General features: G+C 51.2%; 2 protein-coding genes across 6 annotated transcripts in view; one reads left to right on the plus strand and one right to left on the minus strand.

Moving 5' to 3' along the window:
- The window catches only part of WDR24 (WD repeat domain 24), a 249,235-nt gene that overhangs the window by 159,548 nt on the left and 65,453 nt on the right, over positions 1-24,234 (plus strand). The gene's annotated exons all lie outside the window — the stretch shown is intronic.
- RAB11FIP3 (RAB11 family interacting protein 3) overlaps positions 1-24,234 on the minus strand; it is an 80,901-nt gene that overhangs the window by 34,152 nt on the left and 22,515 nt on the right. For 2 of the 5 annotated variants that reach the window (XM_068206505.1, XM_068206507.1), the window contains exon 3: positions 5,664-5,755. In XM_068206505.1, coding sequence (XP_068062606.1) covers positions 5,664-5,755 — 92 coding nt within the window. The other 3 variants (XM_068206510.1, XM_068206508.1, XM_068206509.1) reach the window with 3 other exon arrangements.

A 24,234-nucleotide genomic window follows, 5' to 3' on the forward strand; every position in this document is an offset into this window, starting at 1 on the left:
ACTGATCTGGGAGAGATGGAGCCCCTCTGCTCTGGAGCCAGGCTGGGAGAGCTGGGGGTGCTCACCTGGAGAGGAGAAGGCTCCAGGGAGAGCTCAGAGCCCCTTACAGGGCCTGAAGGGGCTCCAGGAGAGCTGGAGAGGGACTGGGGACAAGGGATGGAGGGACAGGACACAGGGAATGGCTTCCCACTGCCAGAGGGCAGGGATGGATGGGATATTGGGAAGGAATTGTTCCCTGGCAGGGTGGGCAGGCCCTGGCACAGGGTGCCCAGAGCAGCTGTGGCTGCCCCTGGATCCCTGGCAGTGCCCAAGGCCAGGCTGGATGGGGCTTGGAGCAGCCTGGGACAGTGGGAGATGTCCCTGGACATGGCAGGGGTGGCACTGGATGGGTCTTAAGGTTCTTTCCAAAACAAACCTTTCCAGGATTCTGTGAATACAAGGATAATATGGGACTGTTCACTTGCTGTCCACAGGGCTCATGGCCCTTTGTCTCTCACTGCAGAAATACTTTGGGGACATTGCTCAGGACTCCATGTGCTTCCCCAAGGACAGGTGAACAGGCACTGAACTGCATTTGTCACATTCCACAGCCCTGCAGTTCCAGCCACCTGCAAGATTTCAAGTCCACCAGCGGTTCAGGACAAAATGATCAGCAATTCCAGCAGGCAGCCCCTGGAGAGGGGTTTGTGAGCATTTCATTCATGGTGCTTTTGGGTCAGCCCTGTGAGCAGAGGCCTACTGAGCCCATTCCAGAAGGTGGGAATGGCACTGGTACAGAAAACCTGAGCTCTCACCTCCATGCCCCCATTCCAACCCACCTGGGTTAGGACAGCCAGGGAACAGTGAGCCCAGGTCTGTCCTGGTGCTTTGAGCCCCTTGGACAGCTCAGAGGAGGTTACAAAGCTCAACCCCATCTTTTCAGCCTGGCTGGCCCCTGCCACACATGCACCCTGTGGTAACAGTGGTGTGGAGAGGAAGAGGAGGAAAAATCCTCACCTAAAATGCCACAGATTGCAAAGCAGGGCCCTCCCAAACGCTCTGTGCTCACCAGGCCCAGCTCTGCCTTTGGGAAGGAAAGTATCTTCCTGGGAATTCTGCACTAGGAAAGGAGGGCTCAGAAGGTCCACAGGGCTACTAGGAGGGGGGACACAAGAAGCCTGCAGCAGCCTCCTACAGCCATCCCACATGGGCTCCCTGCAAAACACAAGGCACCAGGAATGACAGTGACACCTCTGTGAGCACGTCCCTACATGCTCCCACAACAGCTTCTGTGTTTCAACACACAGCTGGGGCCCTGCAAGTCCCTGGTCCCCTTTACAGAAGCTCTGAGCAGCTGGAGAAACCCAGCAATGTGGATTTTTGCCCTCAAAGAAGCCTTAAATACAATTGCTCAACATGCTAAAAAATCCTGGCTTTAACAGAGTTAAAGTTTCACAGAGTTGATGTGCTGGCCTTAAAGCTGCTGCTCAGTGTTGCACAGAATGTCACAGAATATTCTGAGCTGGAGTTCTCCCAGCTGCACCTGTAAGGCAAGCAGGCTGGGAGAGCCAGGAGTAGCTCCTACTCCCAAAATACACAAAACTTGGGACCTGCCCAAGTCCCATTTTCCTCCCTAGATCCACTCCTTTCATGCTGTACAACTCCCTGCTAGACAAATAGCAGAGGGGACGTGCCTGGGCCAGTGAAGGCTTCCAGGGAAAGCCAAATTCCCCTCTTGTGGCCGTGCAGAATGTGTTTTCCTGGCTGCTTCCAGCAGGAGCCACGGCAGCTGCCCAGCAGATGGCAACAGTCCTGCACAAGGCACTGCATCCGCAGGATTTACAGCTGCCCGGTCCTGCAGAGCTCAACCAGAGCCTTCCTCTGACCCTGCTGCCCCAAAACACGAGTTCCCAGGGCAAAAAATCCCTATTTGGGGTATTTATGGTGCTCCCAGGCAGCATTTACAGAACACTGGCTGGACCTCTCCTCCAGCCCACCTGAAGTTATACACCTCCATGCCCATCCCAGCCCAATCTCAGCATTTTCATGCTTCATTTTCCTTTTTCTAGAGTTATCCTTCCCACTCTGCACTACCCAAGGGGGCTCACCCGCCCCAGGAGCAGAGCAGAGGGGCAGAGCCCTCACCCTAGGGCAAGGCACAGCGGGTGCCAGGCTGTGGTGTTGGGCTGATTGGTTGAGCTTGGAGGTCTTTTCCAGCCTTAATGTTTCCATGATCCCAACAAAACTAACTCCAAATTCCCCTCCATGTTCCCCAGAGCATTCCAAACGAGTCCTGTGCCTCAGCACTGAGTCATGAGTACCACAGGAGCTCTCAAGTGAGGCAAGGAAAACTCCTACCTTTCAGGCAGTCAGTAGCCAAGCTTTGCCAGCCCAGCCTGGGGGAAAACAGGGCTCAGGTGTCCAGATGGAAAAGCTCCAAGCTCCCTTCAACATGACTTTGACAATGCAGGAAGGCTGTCATTAGTTTTTGGTAGTTTCTCAGCCAGCAACCACCACGCTTCCACCTGAGGCAGAAGGAACACACTGGAAGGTGATCCCAGCCAGGTGATGCTCTCCCTGCTCCCAGCTGGGTGCCCAGGGATGAGGATCCTCTTGAGTGTGTCACAGAAGAGCTGCAGGGATTGGGATGAGCTCCCTGCAAGCCCAGCTGGAGGCATGAGAAGCCATGTGGCTGGAGGAGCTTCTGTCTCAGTGGAGCCACAGGAGCAGAAATCCTCTTTGGAAGCACCTTAACAGACAGCCCTGTCTGCTGGACACTCCTGGAATGGTGCAACAGGAGCCAGGAGATCCATGGCACATCCAGAGCCAGACCACTGGCTGAACTGGGGCGGTATCCAACATTACAAATTCCTGAGTTCACACCTTGTCCCCTTCAAAAGCCTTCTCCTGGAGGAAGCAGGTCTTGGTGGTTCTCTCTGGAGAGCAAATACTGGGTGAAAGTCCCCAGCTTTGGGCTCTCAGGGTTTTCCATGGATGCTGAGCTCTCCTGATGACAGCCACCAGAAGAGGACATGAGTCATCAAGCAGAGCAACCTTATTAACAAAGAGAAGACATTTTCCTGGAGACTGTTTAAAGCACTTGTTTACACTTGTTTGAACAAACACCGAGGAGAAAAGCTGCTGTCAGACCCCAGCACTTGGAAGAGCTGAGCACTCCAGCCACTGGGATTTTGGGCTGTTTAAGAGGGACCACAACCAGTGCTCCACTCAATAACCACAACTGCTCCCAGCACTTCTGCATACGCAGCAACTCCTTCAGCTCTGATGTGACAGGGGAGGAGAAATCCCAGCTGTGCCACTTCACCCCACGGCCCTGCCACAGCCAGAGGGGCTCACGCAGTGCCTGAGGTGTCCCAGGTGTGTTTTGGGGTGTGTTTAGCTGTGTGTCCTGGTGCAGCATCTTCCCAGGGCTGACACGGCGATACCCCAGAGCCCAAACTGCTGCTTGGTGCAGTGAGAAGTTTACTCTGAGGAAAGGTGATTTTCCCCCCCAATCTCTTCTGGAGAATCCAAGCAAGATGTACTATAGGTGTTGGGAACAGCTGTTTATTCTGTTCTCTGCCTGGCTGATACCCTGCTGCACCTAAGGAAGAAGGGTCTGCTGGAGCCCTCTCCAGCTCTTTCCCCAGTGCTCCCGTGAGGAAAACACCTTTGCTGCTCCCAGCAGGATGCTTTGTACCGCAGCTTCTCCCTCCCTGGGCCAGCTCCAGCTTTCCAAGGCACAGCACTCCAGGACGTGTGGGATAAAAGGCACGTTGGGAGCTCACGGCTCAGCCAGAAGAGAACAAAAACCCCCTCGCCCCAAGACTCCAGTTTATTTTTACACTCCCAAGGCTGAGTGGTATTTCTCGAGCATGTTCTCATTTGCTGAACCTCTACGAAATCCTGGCAGGCTGGAAATTATTTCGAATCATGTATCCAAGACAACAAGCATAATTCTTCCCCAGCATGTTAAACGTAGAGCTGTCCCTTAGATCACTACACTGAATTCAGTATGAAAATCCACTCAGATCTTTTGGAAAAGGAGATTTCAGGACTCATCACCTTTTCCCTTTGGGTCACCTTGTTTTTACAAGGAAAGGCTGGCCCAGCAGCAGAAGTATTTCATCCCAGTGGGGCACACACCTGCCTCGTTGGTATTGCTGCCCAGAATAGCTCCCAGCGCTGACAGAGCTCATCTATGTTAAATTAGCCCTTGGAAAACATCCCTGCTCGGAATCTCAGGCAAGATGGTCCCTTGACACAGGTCTGAGGAGCAAAAAGTGAAAGCCTTTTCCTGTCACAGCCTCCACACTGCTCAGTCCAGTGTTAAAATGTACATGGAAATCCATCTGCCTCCCTGCCCTTCTGTCCCACTTCTCCTCAGCTGTTCCTGGGGCTTTGAACTACCTTTCAAAAAGGAAAAATAAACCAATATTCAACCTTGCCTGGAGAAGCTGTGGCTGCCCCTGGATCCCTGGAAGTGCCCAAGGCCAGGTTGGACAGGGCTTGGAGTGATGTGGCATAGTGGAAAGTATCCCTGCCCATGGCAGGGGGTGGCACTGGATGGGCTTTAAGGTCCTTTCAACTCAAATCATTCCAAGATTTTAGGACCAGCTGCCTAACACCCAGGCTATCATCAACCTTTCATCAAGAAATCACAAGTCCAAAATTATGTACTACAGACTATACCAAGCAAAAATACACACAAATATAAATAAATATATTTGCACGCAAATACAAAGCAAGTCGGGAGTCTTATTGCCAGCAACAAGTAGCGTGATAAAAATCACAATCATAAAATATCCTGAGTGGAAAGGGATCCACAAGGATCAGAGCCCAACTCCTGGTCCTGCACAGGACAACCCCAAAAACATCCAGGCTACCACAACATAGGTGTCACACCCCTGAAAAGGCAAGTTTGGAAAAGAAAAAGCAGAGGGGAGTGATTCAGTCCCCACGTGGGACAGGGACCCAGCCATCCCTTTGCTCCCAAGGCTCGGGCAGCACCTCCTGCTCCAGGCTGGAAGGCACAGAGCGGGAATGGGTGAAGCCTTGCAAGCCAAGCCCAAAGGCCCCAGGCACAGACAAGAGGTCTGTCCTTTCCAGCTGGAACAGCAGGATCACAGCTGCAATGTGCCCCTGTGGTAAGGAATGCAGGAGGGAACCAAGGCATGGAGGCTTTAACTAGAGGAAAACAACCCAAATCAGAGAAACAGCCTTCATCAAGCCCAAGAATAGAGAGAAAATGTAGATTTTTGTCCTCTGCTCTGCCTTTTCTTGGCCATACAGCACCAAATGTCAACATCCCACCGCTCAGCTGTGCCTCTCAGGTAGGCTCGCGGCTGGTATATCTCAAAACCAAGCTCAGGTTTTCTAGGCTCAGAAACTCCAGCAGGAAGACAAACCCAAGAGCAGAGCAGCAGGTCCCCTTCCCGTGTCACCACCAGGGCACCGTGCTCTGCTCTTTCCGTTTTATCAACACCAATTTTAACTCAAACGGCACCAAATGCTTGGTGCGGGTTCTCTGGGCCCGTCACCCAGAGACTGAATTTGTCTCTACATGTAAAGCATCCCTGAGCCCTGTCACAGCAAACTCCTCTCTCCCCAGGTAGAGCCTCCATGCCCAAATCCCACTCCACGTGCAGCCAACATTTATGGGAACGAACAGAGCTCATACTTGCCTCAAACGTGACGAAGTCATCAAACTCATCGGGGCAGGCCGGGGCTTCCTCCTCGGGGGTATATCCCATATCATACAGCTGGCTGTCAGGGTCTGCACGGGGAAAAAAACACACAGCTGCAATCACCCAGAGGGAAATCTGCACCCTCACGCCCAGGGTGGGTTTGGGAGACATGGCAGCGGTGGGACAGGAACTTCTGTGTGCACGCACCGGTGCCTCCAGCCCTCAGGAAGGGCCTCTGCTCCAGGCATCCCACCCGCACCGGGGCTGAGGGCAACGGCAGGGCTTCTCCCTGCCACAAATCCCCTTGCTGCTCCAATGGGGCCAGCTCCTGGATTCATCCCTACCCCTCCATGCCCTCCACTCCTTTCCCTATCTCCGTTCCCTGCATCCTTTAATTCCTCTCCCAGAAGGCTTTAATCCCGCTGTGGGCAGGGAATGCCTGGGATGTGTGTGTGACAGCCAAGTGCCATGGGAACGGCGGGGAAGGCAGGCTGCAGCTCCTCGGCGCCTGCTCCTCCCGCGGCCACCCGCATCAGGAGCATCCGCACAAAACCAGGAGCTTTGCGGCGAGAGAGCCTCAAAATGAATTCCTCCTCCCACCCCACAGCCCTGTCTGCAGCACTGCTCCCGGCCCTTCCAGCGAGGAAAGGAGCGCGAATTCCCCGTGCTCCCTCAAGAAACGGCTAATGCCCAATCCGGCGCGCGGCCTAGATCCCAGGCTGGAGGCGCCGAATCGGGAGCAGTGCTGCAGTCCCAAAATAAACAGCAGGCTCAAGCCCACACGCCTCGGAGCTGCCATGGCTGCGGCACCGGGCCTGGCTGCTGCCGAGGAGCCGGGCCGGGAGAGGAGGAGGAGGCACCGGGCCGTGCTCGCAGGGAATGCACAAGGATTTGGGGAGGGACAGGGGCCACTCTCTGTGCCCTTCAGAGCCCCATGCCAGGCCCCACAAAGGGGCGCATAGGTTGTCCTGCTGCGGCTGCCCAGGTGGGACAGTGCCAGCCTCACCCAGAGGCACAGGCAGAGCTCCTGCTCTGGGCTCTTCTCCAGGTATCAAGAAGGGCTATTTTTTCATTAAGGAATCACACTGTGGTCATTTCATACATCTGGTAAAAGGTCAAGGGTTTAGGGGTTGGTCAAGGCACTGGGGGTGCTCACCTGGAGAAGAGAAGGATTCAGGGACACCTTCCAGTGCCCAAAGGGGCTCCAGGAGTCCTGAAGAGGGACTTGGGACAAGGGATGGAGGGACAGGACACAGGGAATGGCTTCCCACTGCCAGAGGGCAGGGATGGATGGGATATTGGGAAGGAATTGTTCCCTGGGAGGGTGGGGAGGCCCTGGCACAGGGTGCCCAGAGCAGCTGTGGCTGCCCCTGGATCCCTGGCAGTGCCCAAGGCCAGGCTGGATGGGGCTTGGAGCAGCCTAGGATGGCAGAATGTGTTTCTGCCCGTGGATGAAATGAATTTTACAGTCTCTTCCAACCCAAAGCATTCTGACAATCTGTGACTGGGGCACAGGCCTGCAGCAACATCTCCCACCTAAACACCATCCCCAGGGCCTCTCAGCTGACCATTAAATGCACACACAGGTGGCCATCCAGGAGATACTGCAGCCACCAACCTGAGGAGTTCCCTGGCGTGGGAGAAGCTGAACACGTGGCACCAAGAAATGATCCCTGCCCTCACCTGGGCCTGACTCCCAGGGTCAGGCTGTGAATCCACTCCAGGAATGACCCAAATTGCTTTTCCAGTGCCATACCCAACACTGTGCTCCACAGGCTCAGGGCTGCAGCAGGGTGAAAGATGCTCTTGGGCACATTTTAGGCCTTCAATATCCCACTGCTGTCCCACTGTGGCAGCAGCAGTGGTGCTGCTCCGAGCTCTCCTCCGGCTGCAAAGCCAGAGCAGGGCCCTGAGATACAGCTGGAAATGCTGCTGCTGCCTGCACCCTGCTCAGGGCAAGGCCACCTCCTGCTCTGACTGCTGGGAGAGCACAGGAGGATCTTGGACTTGATGACCTTGCAGGTCTTTCCCAACCTTAATGGTTCCATAATCTGAAGATGGCGTTGTGCCTCTCCTCAATGTCCCTCTGTCCCCACCTGCACAGCTCCCTCCCTCTGTGAGGCTGAGCCTACAGTCTGGAGTTTTCCCATTAATTATCCCTGGTGCTATCCTGGGATTTGAGCCTGGTGGCTGGCAGCAGGGAGGGGATGGGGACAGTGACCTGCTCACCTCAGTGGGTGCCACCAAGAGGAGCCTTGGCCCACATCTGGGGCAAAACTAAAACCAAACAGTGCTCCTGGAAGGCAACTTGTGTCACACCACCCAGAGGGGACAGGCAGCCACCTCTCCTGCCCCCCAGCACACACAGGCAGTGGTCAGCTCCAGGCATCTCCAGAGATCCTGCTGCACCCCGCAGCAGCCCCTGGAACCACATCCCAAAGGCACAGGCTGCTCCCTTCTCCTTATTCCCTCAGCATTTCTTTTCCTCCCCCTCCAAGGAGGCACACAAACACTTCCTACTCTTCTACAGACATAGATAAAGATATTTATTCTCCTCATTCCTACCAGAGGAGCTGGAAAAGGGAGGATTTGCAGGCAAGTGAAGGCTTCCCTTTGGAATCAGGGGTATGAAGCGTGGGCAGAGCACAGGCACAGGCAGCTCCTGCCATCCATCACCTACCTCCTGCCCAGCTCCTGCCCAAACAGGGGTTCTGGAGCCTTCCCAGCCCTTCAGGGAATGAACATGCTGGGCATCAATGGGATCCTTGTTGCTCCATCTGTGTGCAGAGAGCCCAGCCCAAAGAGGGGGTCTCTGTGTACCAAGGGTTTATTTTCACAGGAAATTCCAGTGTAAAAATCCAGGAAAGACCATCTGAGAGGTCACCTGCACCCTCGTGGTGGCATGGCCAGCACAAGTCATGTCCAGGAGCCAGCATTCCATGCTTCCACCTCCCCACACATCAAAGACAAACAGCACCACAAACAAAGGTTGATTTTTCTGCTGGATTCATTCCCTCCCCCTCCAAAAAAAAGCCATATGGTGCTTTGTGTATAGGGAGAGTTGCCATGGAGAGCCTGCAAGTCTGCCAGCACAATAGCCTGCATTAAGCTTGCAAATTCCTGCCCAAAAGAGCCAAAAAACCCTGGGAGCCAAAAACTTGGAGACCTTCGGTGTGGAGTGGCACTCCCCATGTGGACAGCACTGTCCCCAGGAGCAGAGGGAGCCACGTGGTGACAGCTGGAGGGGTTTGCTCCCCCCATATCAGGAACAGAGCCAGGGATGGCTGTGGGCCACCAGCAGCAGCACTCAATAGCCCCAATCTGTGGCACAGGCTGAGCTCAGACCCTCATGTTCCCTCTGCTCTCCACCCTGGACATTAAAGTCAAGTCCCGTGTGAATGCTCAGCTTCACATGCCCTTGTCCCTGCCCCTCACAGCACAAAGCAGCCTTTCCTTGCTTACACCCATCCCTGATTTCTCTTTATCCTTCCCCACTGAGAGCTGATGTGGTCACAACACCTGGGGTCACCTCTGCCCTACTCTGCTCAAACCCAAGCGCTTACCCAGGGCTGGGGGTGGCATCAGGGACTGCCTTTTGTCCTCTGAGTGTCCATGACCAGCTTCTCCTGCACTTCCAGCTCTATCCATCACTCCCACTGCCAGGCCAGTCACATTTATAAACATCCAAACACCTTAAAGGTAAAAATCAGGCTGTGAGAGACCTTCCAGGCAGCTTTACTGCTAAACCACCACAGAATCATGGAATCATTCAGGCTGGAAAAGCCCTCTAATGTCATCAAGTCCAACTGCTCTCCCAGCACTGCCAAGGCCACCATTAATCTATGTCCCCAAGTGCCACATCCACACAACTTTTAAATCCCTCCAGGAATGGAGACTCCACCACTGCCCTGGGCAGCTGTGCCAGTGCCTGACCACCCCTTCCATGAAGGAATATTCCCAATATCCAATGTAAACCTCCCCTGGCACAATTTGAGGCCGTTTCCTCTTGTCCTGTCACTGAAAGCCACCATTTAAAAGCCATGTGGATGTGGCACTTGGGGACATGGGTCACTGGTGGCCTTGGCAGTGCTGGAGGAATGGTTGGTCACAGTGATCTCAGAGGGATTTCCCAACCTGAATAATTCCATGGGCTCTCCATGGGGGTGGATAAGACTTCTTCCCATGTCTTGCTGAGCTTCAGAGCTTTCAGGTCTGCCAGAGTCACCTGGGCTCTCCCAGGAACCCTCAGGAACAGCAGTTCTGGGATAAAGCTCCTGAAATAGATTCTAAAAACTGCTTCCAGAAGGCAGGATCACAGTGAAAAGGCACCTTGAGTGAAGGGCTGTGGGTACAGCAGTGACACATGGGTCACACAGAGCCAGTTTTATCAGCTTCATATAGGAGTGACCTAGAAAAAGAGCCTTTCAGGAGCATTTAATTCATCTACCAACACACTGTACACACTGCTGCAAGCCACAGAGCCTCCAACTCCGAGTCATTCCAACAGGATGGATTTTGTGAGCTCACAGACCTGCACTGCTCAGTGTGGGAATAAGGCCTGGAACCTACCTGAACGGCACAGAATAAAACAGACCCCAAAAAGGAGCAGGACCAAATTCTGATTGGCTTAAGGGAGAAAAAATTATATAAATCCAGCTCCCTTACTGGGAATGCTGCTGGAAAACAAGAGACACACAGCCAAGGATTAAAAGTTGCAGGAATTCAGGAGGATCCTGCACAGGGGAAGCCACTATCCAGCATTTGAAGAGGAGGCTTAGAGGTGACCTTTTTCCTCTCTACCACTCCCTGAAGGGAGGCTGTGGACAGGTGGGGGTCGCTCTCTTACAGCGGGCAGCACTGACAGAACAAGAGGACACAGCCTCAAGCTACGTCAGGGAAGGTACAAGTTGGATATTAGGAAAAAAAATTTCACCCAAAGAATAATAAAGTGTCCGACTGAAAATCAGGATGTTTTCCATTGCCATCTGTGCAGCAGTTGTCTTCTGGGCAGTTTTCCTTATCTCCTGTTGGTGGCCCATCAATGTCTTGCCCCATGACTCAGAGATAACTCCCTCCAGGAGCCCTTTCTGTTGTACAGGTGATCAAGGACCCACCCGTGCCTCAGAATGACATCAGCCCATTGTGAGCTGCTCCGCCCAGGGGGAAGGAGATAAGCATTCCCACCTAGATATATTCTGGGAGTTTCGGACAGGCAGGCAGCCTTCCCAAAGGTTTCCTAGAGGAACAGCTGGGGTTTCCACTGGACGATTACACCTTTTCTACAGGACCACTGCTCCAACAGAAACCACATCTGCCACTCCAGGAGGGCTGCAGCCACTCCAACTTGAACTGCTACCAACACGCTGGCCAAAGGGGCGTCAGGTTGTATTCTGACTTTGTCAGTGGTCTTCCTTTGGTATTATTGCATGTGTTTTGTTTCTTTTCCCTTTTCCCAATAAATTGTATTTCTGACTTGGAGTCTCTCACTGGTTTTGCTTTCAAACCAGAACATAAAGTACTGGAATTGTCTTCCCAGGGAGGTGGTGGAATCACCCTCTCTGGATGTGTTTAAAAAAGACTGGCCATGGCACTTGGAGCTATAGTCTAGTTGAGGTGTTAGGGCATAGGTTGGACTTGATGACCTTAGAGGTCTCTTCCAACCTCATTATTCTGTGATTCTGTGATTTCCAGAGGCAGCTCAGGGTCTCGTGCTTAATCACCCATGTGGTTTGATCCCTGTGGGATAAAGCCAGCACCAATCCCACCCACCCACCTTTTCCTTCCCCAGAGTGGCCCGTGAGTACATTTATAATCTGCTGCTCCCATCAAAGAGCAGCTTTCTGCTCCATGCTTGCCCCGGAGACGGGCCAACAGAGCAGGAGCACTTACTGCAAACTATCATTTCCCAAAAATGCCCCAGGGGAGGGAGCAAACGGCAGCCCAGGCTCCCAGGGAGGCAGTGGCAGAATGAAGGTTGCTTACACAAGCCTGGCTAATGCTCTCCAGCAGTCCCTCATTTCCTGAGCATCACTCTCACTGACCAGGGCTCATCACACATCCCCTTTGATCCCCTGCCCACGGCACAGGCCCTGCAGCCTCCTCCAGACACAGCATGGAAAGGAATTCCCTTCATGGCATGGAGGCCCTTTGGAGGCACAAATCCAGCTGCCCTCCCTTCATCCCAGAGGCCTGGTGAGCATCTGCCCCAGAGACAGAGCAGGAGGCCACCCCTGCACCTGGAATTTCTATTGAGTTGAGTTTAACATCTGGAATCTGTGCTGAGTTGAGTTTAACACCTGGAATTTCTGCTGAGTTGAGTTTAACACCTGGAATCTGTGCTGAGTTGAGTTTAACACCTGGAATTTCTATTGAGTTGAGTTTAACACCTGGAATTTCTATTGAGTTGAGTTTAACATCTGGAATTTCTGCTGAGTTGAGTTTAACACCTGGAATTTCTGCTGAGTTGAGTTTAACACCTGGAATCTGTGCTGAGTTGAGTTTAACACCTGGAATCTGTGCTGAGTTGAGTTTAACACCTGGAATTTCTATTGAGTTGAGTTTAACATCTGGAATTTCTGCTGAGTTGAGTTTAACACCTGGAATTTCTGCTGAGTTGAGTTTAACACCTGGAATCTGTGCTGAGTTGAGTTTAACACCTGGAATTTCTGCTGAGTTGAGTTTAACACCTGGAATTTCTGCTGAGTTGAGTTTAACACCTGGAATCTGTGCTGAGTTGAGTTTAACACCTGGAATTTCTGCTGAGTTGAGTTTAACACCTGGAATCTGTGCTGAGTTGAGTTTAACACCTGGAATCTGTGCTGAGTTTAAAACACAGAATCTCATTTTTAATTCCCAGCAATCTGAGTGGTCTTTTCAGAGTGTGCCAGGCACCAGGACCAGCTCAGATTCCTGCAGGCTTGTGCAGGAACAAAGGCTTACTGCTGGAGGTGTGGAAAATGAGGTGCTGTCTGGGGCCACCAGAAAGTGGCTTAGAGCCACTTTCTGATGGAGAGACTGAGCCTCCAAAATAGCACTTGCTGCTGCTGAGGAGACCTCCTGATGTCCTCCAGCTCCTTCACTCCTTCTACTTCCAAATCTCTACACTTCTGGAAACTAAGCTGGATTTTCCAGACAGAGATCACAGAATCATGAAGGGCTGGAAAAGCTCCAAGACTGAGCCCAACCATTAACCCAGCACTGCAAAGCTCACCACTACCCCATGTTCCTGCACTCCCTGCTCTGTGAAGAGACTGGGGCAGGACCTCTTGAAGGAGCTCATGGAACCAGCAGAACATCCCAAGTCAGCTTCCAGGAGCACATCAGTGCTGACACAACCTCTCCTGTCAAAGGGTTTGAGAGCCCTGAAGCAGAAACTCCTTGAGATGCTCACAGGAGCTCACAGAAGACTATCTTATCTTTATATCTTTATATTTATATATTTTATTTTATATATTTTCTATTTTGTATTAATTTAATATTTATATAAAATATTATAAATAGAGAAAATATTTTATATTTTATATATTCTTTTATAGATTTAATCTTTAATCTTATCTTTATATAAGATTCTTGCACAAGCAAAATAAAATTAAAGAGAACCCTGACTCAGGAGCTCAAATGGTTGTGACACCCCAAATAGCACTGCAGAAACCAGGCAGTCCCACAGGCTGGGACTGACTGGATGCTCCCATTGCTTTCTGAAGGCTTCAGCCTTCCAGCTCAAAGCTCCCACGTGGAGAAATAAGGATAAGAGTTAAACCCAGTTCAATCCTCCCCAGCTCAGAGCTTCCAACCCCGGGCGCAGGAAATGCTCACAATGTTCTTACCTCCAAGCATGGCAGAGTTTCATTTTCAGAGCAATGCCTGAGTGGGTCCAGGCACAGCTTCCAGACCCACAAGGATTAAAGGGAACATTTTCAACACCTACAGCACTTCCATCAGCTTGGATGATGGAAGTTTTCCAAGCTGATGGAGCTTGGAAAAGAGGATCATGAATATTGAATATTGGGATATTCAGGCATTAGTATTTGTCAGTCAGGTGTCACTTGCCATTTCTGCCCTCCACTAGCCACACCCAAAAACTGACCACAATTAATGCCAAGCCTCTCCAATGCTGTCACTGAGCCCTGGGGAGTGGTTTGGATCAGAACCACCCATGTGCCTCTGGAAAAGATGTGCTGGACAGGAGAGCTGTGAGTCTGGGCAGGCACTACAGACACCCCCTGTGCCAGCCTAGGCTCCAACTTCAACAGCAGAGCTGCAAAATCACCAATGAAAATGATTTATGAAGTTATTTATAAAGCCTCTGATCTCAGATTCACCCTCTAGGTCATAACCAGAAGCCAGCCTGGGTTCAGGGGAAACTGGGGACAGAAAATCCATAAGAGGAGAGGGACTAAACTACATCTGCAGGAGAATTCTGCCCAAGGTGGTGTTCCACAGTTCTAAGCCATCTCTTGGAAATGATGATTGTGCTGCTCAAAAACGTCCTGTGTGTTACAGGGAGGGCTGAGCAACCCCTGTGCCCTCCTGCTGCTTGGCCACAGTAGAGCACTTTGGAGTCCCAGTCCTCCAAAACCCCCTAAAAAGCTATGCAGAGTAACAGGGAAATGCTCCTGAAGGTGCATGCTTGAATCTCCTTCCCTGTTTGTCCCCCTAACTCCAACACTGCTGGAAAATCCCGTGGAAGCAGAGCCAAACCATGTCATTGTCCATGTCACTCCACCTGTCACTGGAGGAGAGGAGAGAAGCATTCTTTCAAGTCCTTTTGCTCCAACTGGCTTCTGTATAGGAAACATCACCCAAAACAAACCAAAATCATGGAGGGGGGGTCCTGTAAAATTGGGGTTTGATCCTTTTTCCAGCCATTGTCTGTGCCTGACCCCTCCCCTGCAGGGGAAGGAGCACAGGGAGGAATTGGATCTTTTCACAGGGGTCCAGGAAGGCACAGAGGGGCTGAGAGGTACAAACAAAATTGCTCAGGTTGGAGAAGACCTCCAAGATCATCAATTCCAAACATGGAAACAAGGTCCAAACAAGCCATTGCCCACCTTCACCAGGGGTGTTTTTATTAGAAGCTGTGGCATCATCTCTGCTGAGCTCTCTGCAATTATGAACTACGTTAATAAAATTTCCTGTTGCCTTGTTAACAGGAGTCTTTCCTGTTCTAAAGAGGAATAAACTGCCACTGATTTACAGGAGCAGTTTGGACTGTCAGAGCTTGGAAAATAGGATCATGAAGGAGAAAGACATTGAGGGACACAGGGACCAGGCCAGGAGGGGACACAGCCTGGGACGGGCAGAATGGAAGTGAGATAATGTGAGCTGTGCTCAGCTAGAACACCAGAGAATTGGGAAAATTGTTTTTTCCCAGTGTGTGGATGCCCACTGGAACCATCCCACCTGCTGCTCACCCACCCAGCTGCTTCCCAATCAGCCTTGATTTCCAGGAAATCCACATCACAGGCAGCCTCTCCTGTCCAAGGAAATGCCCTGGAGAAAAAAGCTTTTGCCACATCAACCTGTCAGGGTGTCACAGGGGTGCCAGGTCACCCAGCCCCCAGGTGCAGTCCCAGCCCCCAGGCTGGGACAGAGCCCAGCAGGGAGGAGCAGAAGTCCTGGCTGAGTAATTATCCCTTTGTTAATAACTCCAGATTGACTGGATTCCTCAGGAGAAGGGAGCTGACAGCTCTGTAGGGTGCTGGGCTCCTTTCCTTCCCCCAAGCTGGGCCAGGGATCTCCTGAGCCCTGTCCAAGTGCTCCTGCTCAGGAGGAAGGACACATTCCCCACCTTCCTGGGCTGATCCAAGCATTGACAACCCCTCACTCTGGACTAACATCCAAACATCTGAGACAGCAGAACAGGCAGGACAGAAACCACCCCCCACACCCACATGGAGTCACCAGCCCAGCCCAGCCTCCTCCCGTGCACTCCCCAAACCACAGGCGAGCCCAGCTCCCAAAAGCATTCCCAGCACCAGATGTGAAGGAAAACAGTGTGGCCCAGAAAGGGAATCCTGCAATGGAGAAACAGAGGCAGCAGATGCAAGAGGAGAAATGTTATTTTAAAGAACCTGTGGCAGCACATTTCTCTCTCTTTCAGGATTTTTCATAGAGGAGCACAGAGAGAAGGAAAGAGAAAACAATTTCTATTTCTGCTCCTTGTTTTTCCCATGTGGAATGTGCTTGGAGAATTGTTTACCTGGGGTGATTGCTTGATTGGATTCTGGTGAGGATTGTTTGAACCTGATGGCCAATCCAACCCACCTGTGGCTGGACTCTCAGAGAGGGTCACAAGTTGTGGGTTGGTTAGATATGGTAGTTAGAAAAGTAGGTTTATAGTTTTAGAATCTTCCTTTAAATAGTATATTAATGTATTATAGCATAGTTATAATAAAGAAATCATTCAGCCTTCTGGACTGGAGTTAGACATCATCATTTCTTCCCATTGGGTTTGCCTGCATTTTACAATAGAACCTGCCTCTCTTTTCTCTTCAGTCATCATCTCCAAAGAAGAGCATGCTAATGTTATAGATACATATTATAATATTAGCTTTTTGCAAATATTAAAATGGATTTTATATGTGTGATGTTAAAGTAACTTTGTTATAAAGCTATAGTTTTTATTTCTGTTGTTAATTAAGCTTAGACATGGTAGTGAAATAGCTGATAGAAGTGTGCTTGTGTTAAAATGCCTGCTTGGGTGGGATAACATCCAATGAACACAGATGAGGACACCCGTACATATCTGCCAACTATCAGCTCTCAATATCTGAAGACAGAGTGGACCAAGGTCTAAAAACTGGAGGTGACAAGAACGGACTAAAACCACAACCAAGGAATCCACATGCTCTAAAAACGTGGATCCAAGGAGCAGCCATGCTAAACAGTTCTTGGGACACGTAAACTAGTTTGGGGAAAAGCTTCCTATGCATAAGGGTCTATGGATATACAACAGGCTGATGGAATTAAAAGGTATTTAAGGGGTACCCCAAAGGTAACAGGGTGCTCTTGGCTGAGTGCCCAGATGCACCTGGCCATAACAACCTTTGCTCCATGGTCCTTGTCTCCTATTGTCCTTCATTAAACTTTTTACATTTTCACAGGAGAGTGAACATGTTTTTCACACTAAGAACTGCTACAAAGCTCCAATAAAGCACTGCTCCCTGTTTTCATCTTCCTGGGAAAAGAGGTAGTCCCTGCAGTGGGTTTTATCCTCATTTCCCAGAAAAAATTGTTTTCATTTGGGCATCAGATTTTTCTTTATCAGGTTGGGTTTTGGTCTGTGGGCCAAAAAGCCACCACAGGTTTCCTTCACTTCAGGACACATGGAAGTCTCTCCACTCTGGAATTAGCTTTGATATCCAGGAGATCTGGCTACACAGCAATGCTTTTCCCTCCCAAGGAATGCTGAACCAACAATGATTCTTTGGGGTTTTAATCCCAGCTTTGAACCAGAATTCCCTCAGAACTGAGGGTGTATTTTGGACCTGTTACACTCCATCATGGTGACTGGACACAGCCAGATTTCTCAGGCATATGCTCCAAAGCAGGAATTTATAAAAGGGGAGACATTCCTAAAAAAGGAATTCTCAGAGGGGCAGAGATTCTGTCTTAGGTTGGAAGATGTGGCTGGGGGTGTGTATTCTGTTCCCATCTGATAGAGCTGGGGCTATGGACAGATAACTATCTTCTGTTCATTGGGTTGTTTTTCTTTATCTCTTCCACAACCAACCCTCCCTCCAGGAGATCTCTCCTGTTCATGGCCAGTGAGTGTCCCTGCATGGCTGAGAAAATTCCATCACCCCATGGGGAGATGCTCTGCCCAGGGGAGGAGCCAAGCATTCCTACCTGGATACAATCTGAGATTTTGGGGCACCAGAACAGCCTTTCCACTGCATTCCCAGAGGAACAGCTGCCTTTTCCACCGGATCTTCAGAGGAAAACTCCAGCCTTGTGCAGGATCCCTGCTCCAGCAGAAGCACAGCTGGCACTGCAGGAGGGCTGAGCCACCATGGGATGGGACTGCTGCCACCACCCTGACCCACAGGCTGCCAGGGCCTGCTCTGACTCTGGTAGTGGGTTTTTTTGTGTTTGTACAATTGCATTTGTATTTTTAGTTTTCCTAATAAAGAACTGTTATTCCTGCTCCCATATCTTTGCCTGAGAGCCCCTTAATTTCAAAATGATAACAATTCAGAGGGAGAAGGGGTTACATTTCCCACTGCAAGGAAGGCTCCTGCCTTCCTTAGCACACACCTGTCTTTTCAAACCAAGACATTGTCATGCCAATCTCCCATTCCTGGCCCCCAGAGCCTTCACAGCATTTTCCAGCAGCGTGTTTGAGCCATTCCTCGCTGCTCTCATCCCGGAGCTGCCCACGGACACAGCTCTCCCAACACTTCTGCGCCTCTCCCGAAAGTAGGTCAATGCAGTATGTCATCTGCCAGGCTGCTTTTGGGAAGCACAGCTCCCTCTGAGCCACGGAGCACCCGGAGCACAGCAGCCTCTCCCCCCGTGTCACCCTTCACCCAGCTGCCACACGGATGAATTCACTACAAACAAGTGTTTATGGAAATCAAAAGAGAAATGCACGTGAAAAAACTGCTCTGCTGAGCCAGAAGTGCCCCCCCCAAAGCACCCGAGTCCTTGCCCAGGTATAGTGTTATTAGATCAAATCCATTAATGGTTGGATTCAATGATTCTAAAGGACTTTTCCAACATAAATGATTCTATGTCTGCATTATAGCAGAAACAAGGACTTAAAAGAGCTCGAGAACGGTGTGGTCTGTGGTTCCACTCCCAGCTGCTCCACAGCTCCTCTCTCCCAGCAATTGCTCCAGCTTCCAAGGGGAACAGAAAATGACCCCTGCTCATCCAAGCCTCCCTGCTCACCCTGCTAGGGGGAAGAGGCCTGCAGCCAGGATCTGCTGGATCCTGGGGGCTGCACAGCTGGAGAGAAAGTTCTCCACAACACAGGAGCATTTTGGGGCTCCTGGGAGCAAGGACTTCTCCAAGGACACTGGGGCTGGAGGAAAGGAGCACCCAGCTCAATGCCCCTGCCCTGTGTCCTGCCCCTCCTTGGCACAGCCTCCAGCTGGGCTGGATTCACACCTGCTTAGTTCTTCTGCTGTTTTATCTCCACAGAGCATCAGCCCCTCACAGAGGGGTCTCTGTGCCCTGGATACACCCAACCCTCCTGTCAGGAGAGGGATGGAGACAGACCCCAGGTCCTTGCGACCACAGAGCACCCCAAAGCAGCTCAGCTCCATCCCTCACGCTCCTAATTCCCCATTCCCTGTGAGCATGGAGTAACAGAATCCCAGAATCACTGAGTCTGGAAAGACCTCTGAGATCATCAAGTCCAATCTGTGCCCAGTGCCCACCTTGCCACCAGGCCAGAGCACTGAGTGCCACATCCAGGCTTTCCTTGGACACCTCCAGGGATGGGGACTACAACACCCACCTGGGCAGCCCCTTCCAAGGCCTGGCCACCCTTTCCATGAGGAAATTCCTCCTGATGTCCAAACTGACCCTCCCCTAGCACAGCTTGAGGCCATTCCCTGGGAGCAGAGCCCGACCCCCACCTGTGTCCACCTTCCTGTTAGGGAGTTGTGCAGAGCCAGAAGGTCCCCCTGAGCCTCCTTTTCCCTGGGCTAAAGACCCCCAGTAAAGCCCTCACACATTTTTATGGGCAGGCCCAGTATTTTTCAAAACAACCCTGTAAGCAGCACTATTTCAAGGGAAAAAAATCCAAATTAATTCAGAGAAAGCCTTGGCTGCTCCTGTCCCTGGCAGAAGGGGGCACAGACAAGCACATGGACCCCAAACCTGACAAGCACAATCCTGGTGCTACAGTCATCCTCCTGCACCACAGAGATGAGCAGAATCCCGAGCTCCCAAGAACAGCACAGGGATTATATTTTTTTCAAGTATCCATATAAATTTTAAAGAGCCATTTAAATCTCCACTCCTTTCAGGGGCATAATTAACATTCATCTTCCTAAAGTCCTTATCCCCACCAGCAGTATGTATAGCACATCCATATGGATCTGCCAGAGCACAGCAAGATGCAAAGACAAAAAAAAAAATTGCAGAAGACATAATGAGAGCAATTTGGGTTTTATTCTGGCTCATGAATCAATCTTGATTTCCCATTCATGGCAGCCCCCGTTCCCTGCACGCCAGCTGTACACAAAGAGGCATCTGTCCTACCTTCAGCCATCAAAGGAGCTGTGTCCCTGTGGATGGTGCTTCAGCCAGGGTTAGGAGCAGGCAGGAGCAGCGGGGAGGTCTCCACTGCAGCAGTGCTGCGTGAATCCAGGGATCAGCAGATCCCAGGGGAACGTAGGAAGTGCTCAAAGCGGTGCCAGATACTCACCGAGTTTAGTCAAACGTGCACACGAGCTCTGCTTCCATCTGCTGAGCCTTGGGCAAGGCTTTCCTTCCCAAAAGCAATGCCTGGAATATTCAACTGGGCCTGGCCACCCCCTGTTGCAAATCCACTGCACCTCCAGCAGCCAGGTGGGGCAGAGAGCGCGGAGGATGCACACAGACAGAAATAGCTGCGGGATCGGGAGTGGAAGGGAATGCAAGCTTGGCTCCTGGAATTATCCCTGGGCAAGGGAAGCTTTCCTTTTGCGTAGCAAAACCCATCTGCAATGCAGATCCTACACAGGGGGGAAAAGCCTCCACACAAAGCAAACAGGGGTTACCTGACGGGATATCCAACACCTTGGAATGCCCCCAGGAGCCAGCGGGATCTGGGTCACCAGGGCAGCCAGCCTGGCTCTCCCGGGCCCATCCCGAGCCACCACGTGCTGCCCTGCAGTGGCTCTGAGTGGCACTGAGTGGCTTCTGGGCACGGTGGGCTCTGAGGTGGCATCTGAGCACTGTCAGATCCCGAGGCACAGCCCGAGCAGTGGGAGCAGGGAATGTGGAACACAACCTGCACATGGGAAAACTCCATGGATCTGGTTTTGGGAGCTGATGTGCAGTTGCCTCCTGGCTCTAAGCCTTTAAGGTACAGTGGGGAAAAATAGTAAAGGTGAGAAGCTCAGGGCTTCTAATTAAAACGGGATTTTCTTTCAGTTTCGCCTGTCTGTTATTTGAAAAATGCCTAAAAATTGGTGGATCGGGTTCTGCCTCTTCTTACCCTTACTATTTTCCCACAAGGTACAACACTCACATCCTTCATTCAGAGAAGGGCTGCATGTGGGCTTTCCTCTCAGAAAATTCCCAGCTGACACTCAACTGCCAGGAGCTCACCAACCTTTCTGAACAGGGCTGCAGAAACCCTGGGAATGCCCCCTGGGATCCTCCCAGGGATGCTCCCAGGATTGGAGAGCAGAAACCCTGGGAACACCCCTTGAGATCCTCCCAGAGATCTCCCGAGATGGGGACTGAAGAGCTGCAGCCCCACAAAAGCTCATTCAGCTCCAATTAGGAAAGGTGTGGTGCTCCCACCCAGGCTCGGGGCAGAGCCACAGCCTGACCCCCCAGCCCTGTATTTGCTACTCAGCATCCTGCCCTGCCTGCTCCAGCCTCCCAGCTCCAGGCTTTTCCCTCCAGCCAGCCTTTGGAAGAGCCTCTGGAGAGCTGAACGTGCTCCTCCTGCTCCAAGCCTCTTACTCAGCCCCTGGAGTATCTTTCCTTTGGCTCAGTGGGTTTGTGATCCAGCTCTTCCAAGGCTGGCACTGCCAGGGGTCTCCCAGGTCTTCCTCCTTGCAAACAGGAACTCTCTTAAGGTTTCCAGGTTTGGGTGTTGGTTTTTGAGCTGGGTTTTCTATCTCCCCAAATCCAACAGGCTTTTAGTTGAAGCATTTAAAAAAATAAACAATAATAAAAAAAAAGAGCTGTGACTATTTCCATCCTCAGGCCCTCCCCTGAGCTCCTGGGCACATCCATCCCTCCGTGGATGCACTGTGTGCTCTCAGTGCACAGGGGCCCCTTTGTTCAGGGATCAGAAGCCAAGGCAGAAGGGCTGGATGAGGCTGGGAGCTCCAGGAATGCACCTTCCCCTGCCTGGCACAGAGGTCCCTAAACTGGCTGAGACCTCCAGCAGTCCCCCTGTGTGCAGGGGCACCCCCAGAGCCCCTTCCCTGCAGGCTGCTCCCTGGAAGACAGAGGTTACAGATGTTTTAGCTCCTAGGATGTGTGTGCATGGCACCACTTGTTCCTTACCCTCGTGAGCTGCGGTGTGAGCACAGAGATGTTCAGTTTGTCCTGCTGAGTGCTGAGAGACCCCTGCGGAAAAACCAGGTGTCTGAAGCTCTAAAGGTTTTTAAATACCTGGAGGTATTAGAAGGTATTTAAAAGGTGTCTGCTCTAAAGGTTTTTAATACCTGGACAAGGGAAGGACTCTGCTGGTGAGCACAGGCCTGGCTGTGAGCCTGCAGCCAGCTGGGGCTGATCCAGCCCATCCTTCGTGTTTGCCACCAAACTCCTCCTCCAGCTGCTCCCTGGTCCAGGCAGCTTGTGATTCCAGCCCCCCGAAATCTCACTGCCCCCATCCCAGGGCAGCTCCTTGCCACACAAACAGGCTCCTTACTGCCAGGCTGAGTTTTCCAAGGGACTGGGATGTGATCCCTGGTTCCTGTTTCTCCCTGAGGAGATCCTCCATGAGCTGGAACCCCTCACTGTGATGACTGCAGCAGTCACACTGGCTCCCTCCCTGCTTCTTTTCCCTCGGATCTCACTGATGGTTGTGGGAAATATTTTTTCCATTCAAGAAAAAGAGGGAAATGTGGGAAATGAATTTGTAGAGAATTCTCAAAGCCTGATAGAAGGCTCACATAGTATACATCTGTATACAAACCTTGAGATAAAAAATACTAACTTAGAAATACCATAGAATAAGACAGACATTATTAAGAGAGAAACAGAACTAGAAACAAGTTCCAAAAAATAACCTTACAAATAAAACTAGACACTTTAGAGAAACAGAACTATAAAAGATGCATTGTAGTAAGACCCATGAAGAGTAATTTTAAATTATTAGCTTTAAGACATCTACAGTATAGTGTAACAAAACCTGATAGACCAAGGAATGCTTATAATGTATTATAATTAAGAAATAATTAGCTTCTGATTATAATAGCATGAATCATAACATCTGTATTGTTTCACCCTTCACATAACACTGAAAATAAAATAAAAGTTTTTAAAACACCTCTCAGTCACCCCATCTCTAAGTAAAAAAAAACCTTAATCTAACAATGGTAGCCAGATGCACCAGGTCTTCCTCTGGCTGAGAATTCTCCAGGCCTCAAAACCCATCTTTTTTAAGTATCATACTTTCCTTCATTACTGCCTTCCCTCTATTATCAGTTTCTCGAGTTTTACAATCCAAGGCTGTAAAATTCCACTTCTCAGAGTTATTTATCCCCCCTGACAGGCTGCCAGAGCCGGATCCACATTTCCCCCTCTGCTGTGAGACTGCCCAGTCACTCAGGCACCATGCACACAGATTTTAAAAGCAGACAAGCCGCTCCTCGTGGAGCAGGGAAGGACAAGGGGATCCTGTCGGACTAAGCCTTTTTCCGACTCAGACATGGGGCAACTGAGAGGCGTTTTAAAAACTTTGATTCCATGTTTAGTCTCATGTGAAGGGTGAGACAATAGAGGTGTTATAATTCATGCCATCACTATCAGAAGCCAACTATTTCCTAATTACAGTACACCGTAAGTGTTTCTTGGCCTATTCTTTGGCCTAGTCCTTTTTTGTAAGGCTACCTAAGGCTAGCAGGGAGGACAAGGGGATCCCAGAGGCACGAGCAGGAAGGGCTGGAACACAGCAGACCCCGGGGAGCTGAACCTGTCCCAGCAGCTCAGCCACCTGAGAGCCACAGGCTCAGCACTTCCCAGAGCAGGGAAACCCTCTGGAAGCCCTCCTTGGCCAGCCACGCTGCAGGCATTAAAAAAAACCCCTACATCCATGAGAACCACGCTGTCCCATCCAGCCTTCGCTGTGGGGAGGCCAGGAGGCAGCCACAAGTGGCTAAAACCTCTCCTCAAAGCCTCAAATGCCAACCCTTTGCTCTGCCCCCTCCCAGCCAGCATCACCTGGCCAGGCAGAGACAGAGCTGGCCCACGGCAGTGCAGAGGTGGCACTGGGGCTTTGTGTCAGGGCTTCGGAGGCTGCTGCTCCGGGCTGGAGGCAGAGCAAGCAGCAGGAGCCCTGGATCAGCCTGCTCCTCAGGCAGTGGGACATGCCTCTGGCACAGGGACAGGACAGGCAGCTCAGCATCCTGCATGGAAAGGCCAAGTGGACACGAAGCAGTTGTCAGAAATGCAGGTGACAGAGGAAATTTGGCTGGGTTTGGAACTGCACCTTCAGTTTGCCAGGCTCCAGGCACATCCCAGCTGCTCTCCTAAGGGGATTCTCCAGAGAGGGGAGAGGCAGAGAACAGTGGGACATCCTCAGAAATAAACCCTGCATTAACACACACACCAAAAGGTCCAAGCTGACACCAGCTCTCACTTCTATGACTGACCCAAGAATTTCACAGCACCAAGAAATCCAGTAGAGCATTCCTTGACTAAAAATAGGCCCAGCTAATTAACAAAC

Source organism: Anomalospiza imberbis, chromosome 16, assembly GCF_031753505.1.
Source record: "Anomalospiza imberbis isolate Cuckoo-Finch-1a 21T00152 chromosome 16, ASM3175350v1, whole genome shotgun sequence".
NCBI classification, from domain to species: domain Eukaryota; kingdom Metazoa; phylum Chordata; class Aves; order Passeriformes; family Viduidae; genus Anomalospiza; species Anomalospiza imberbis.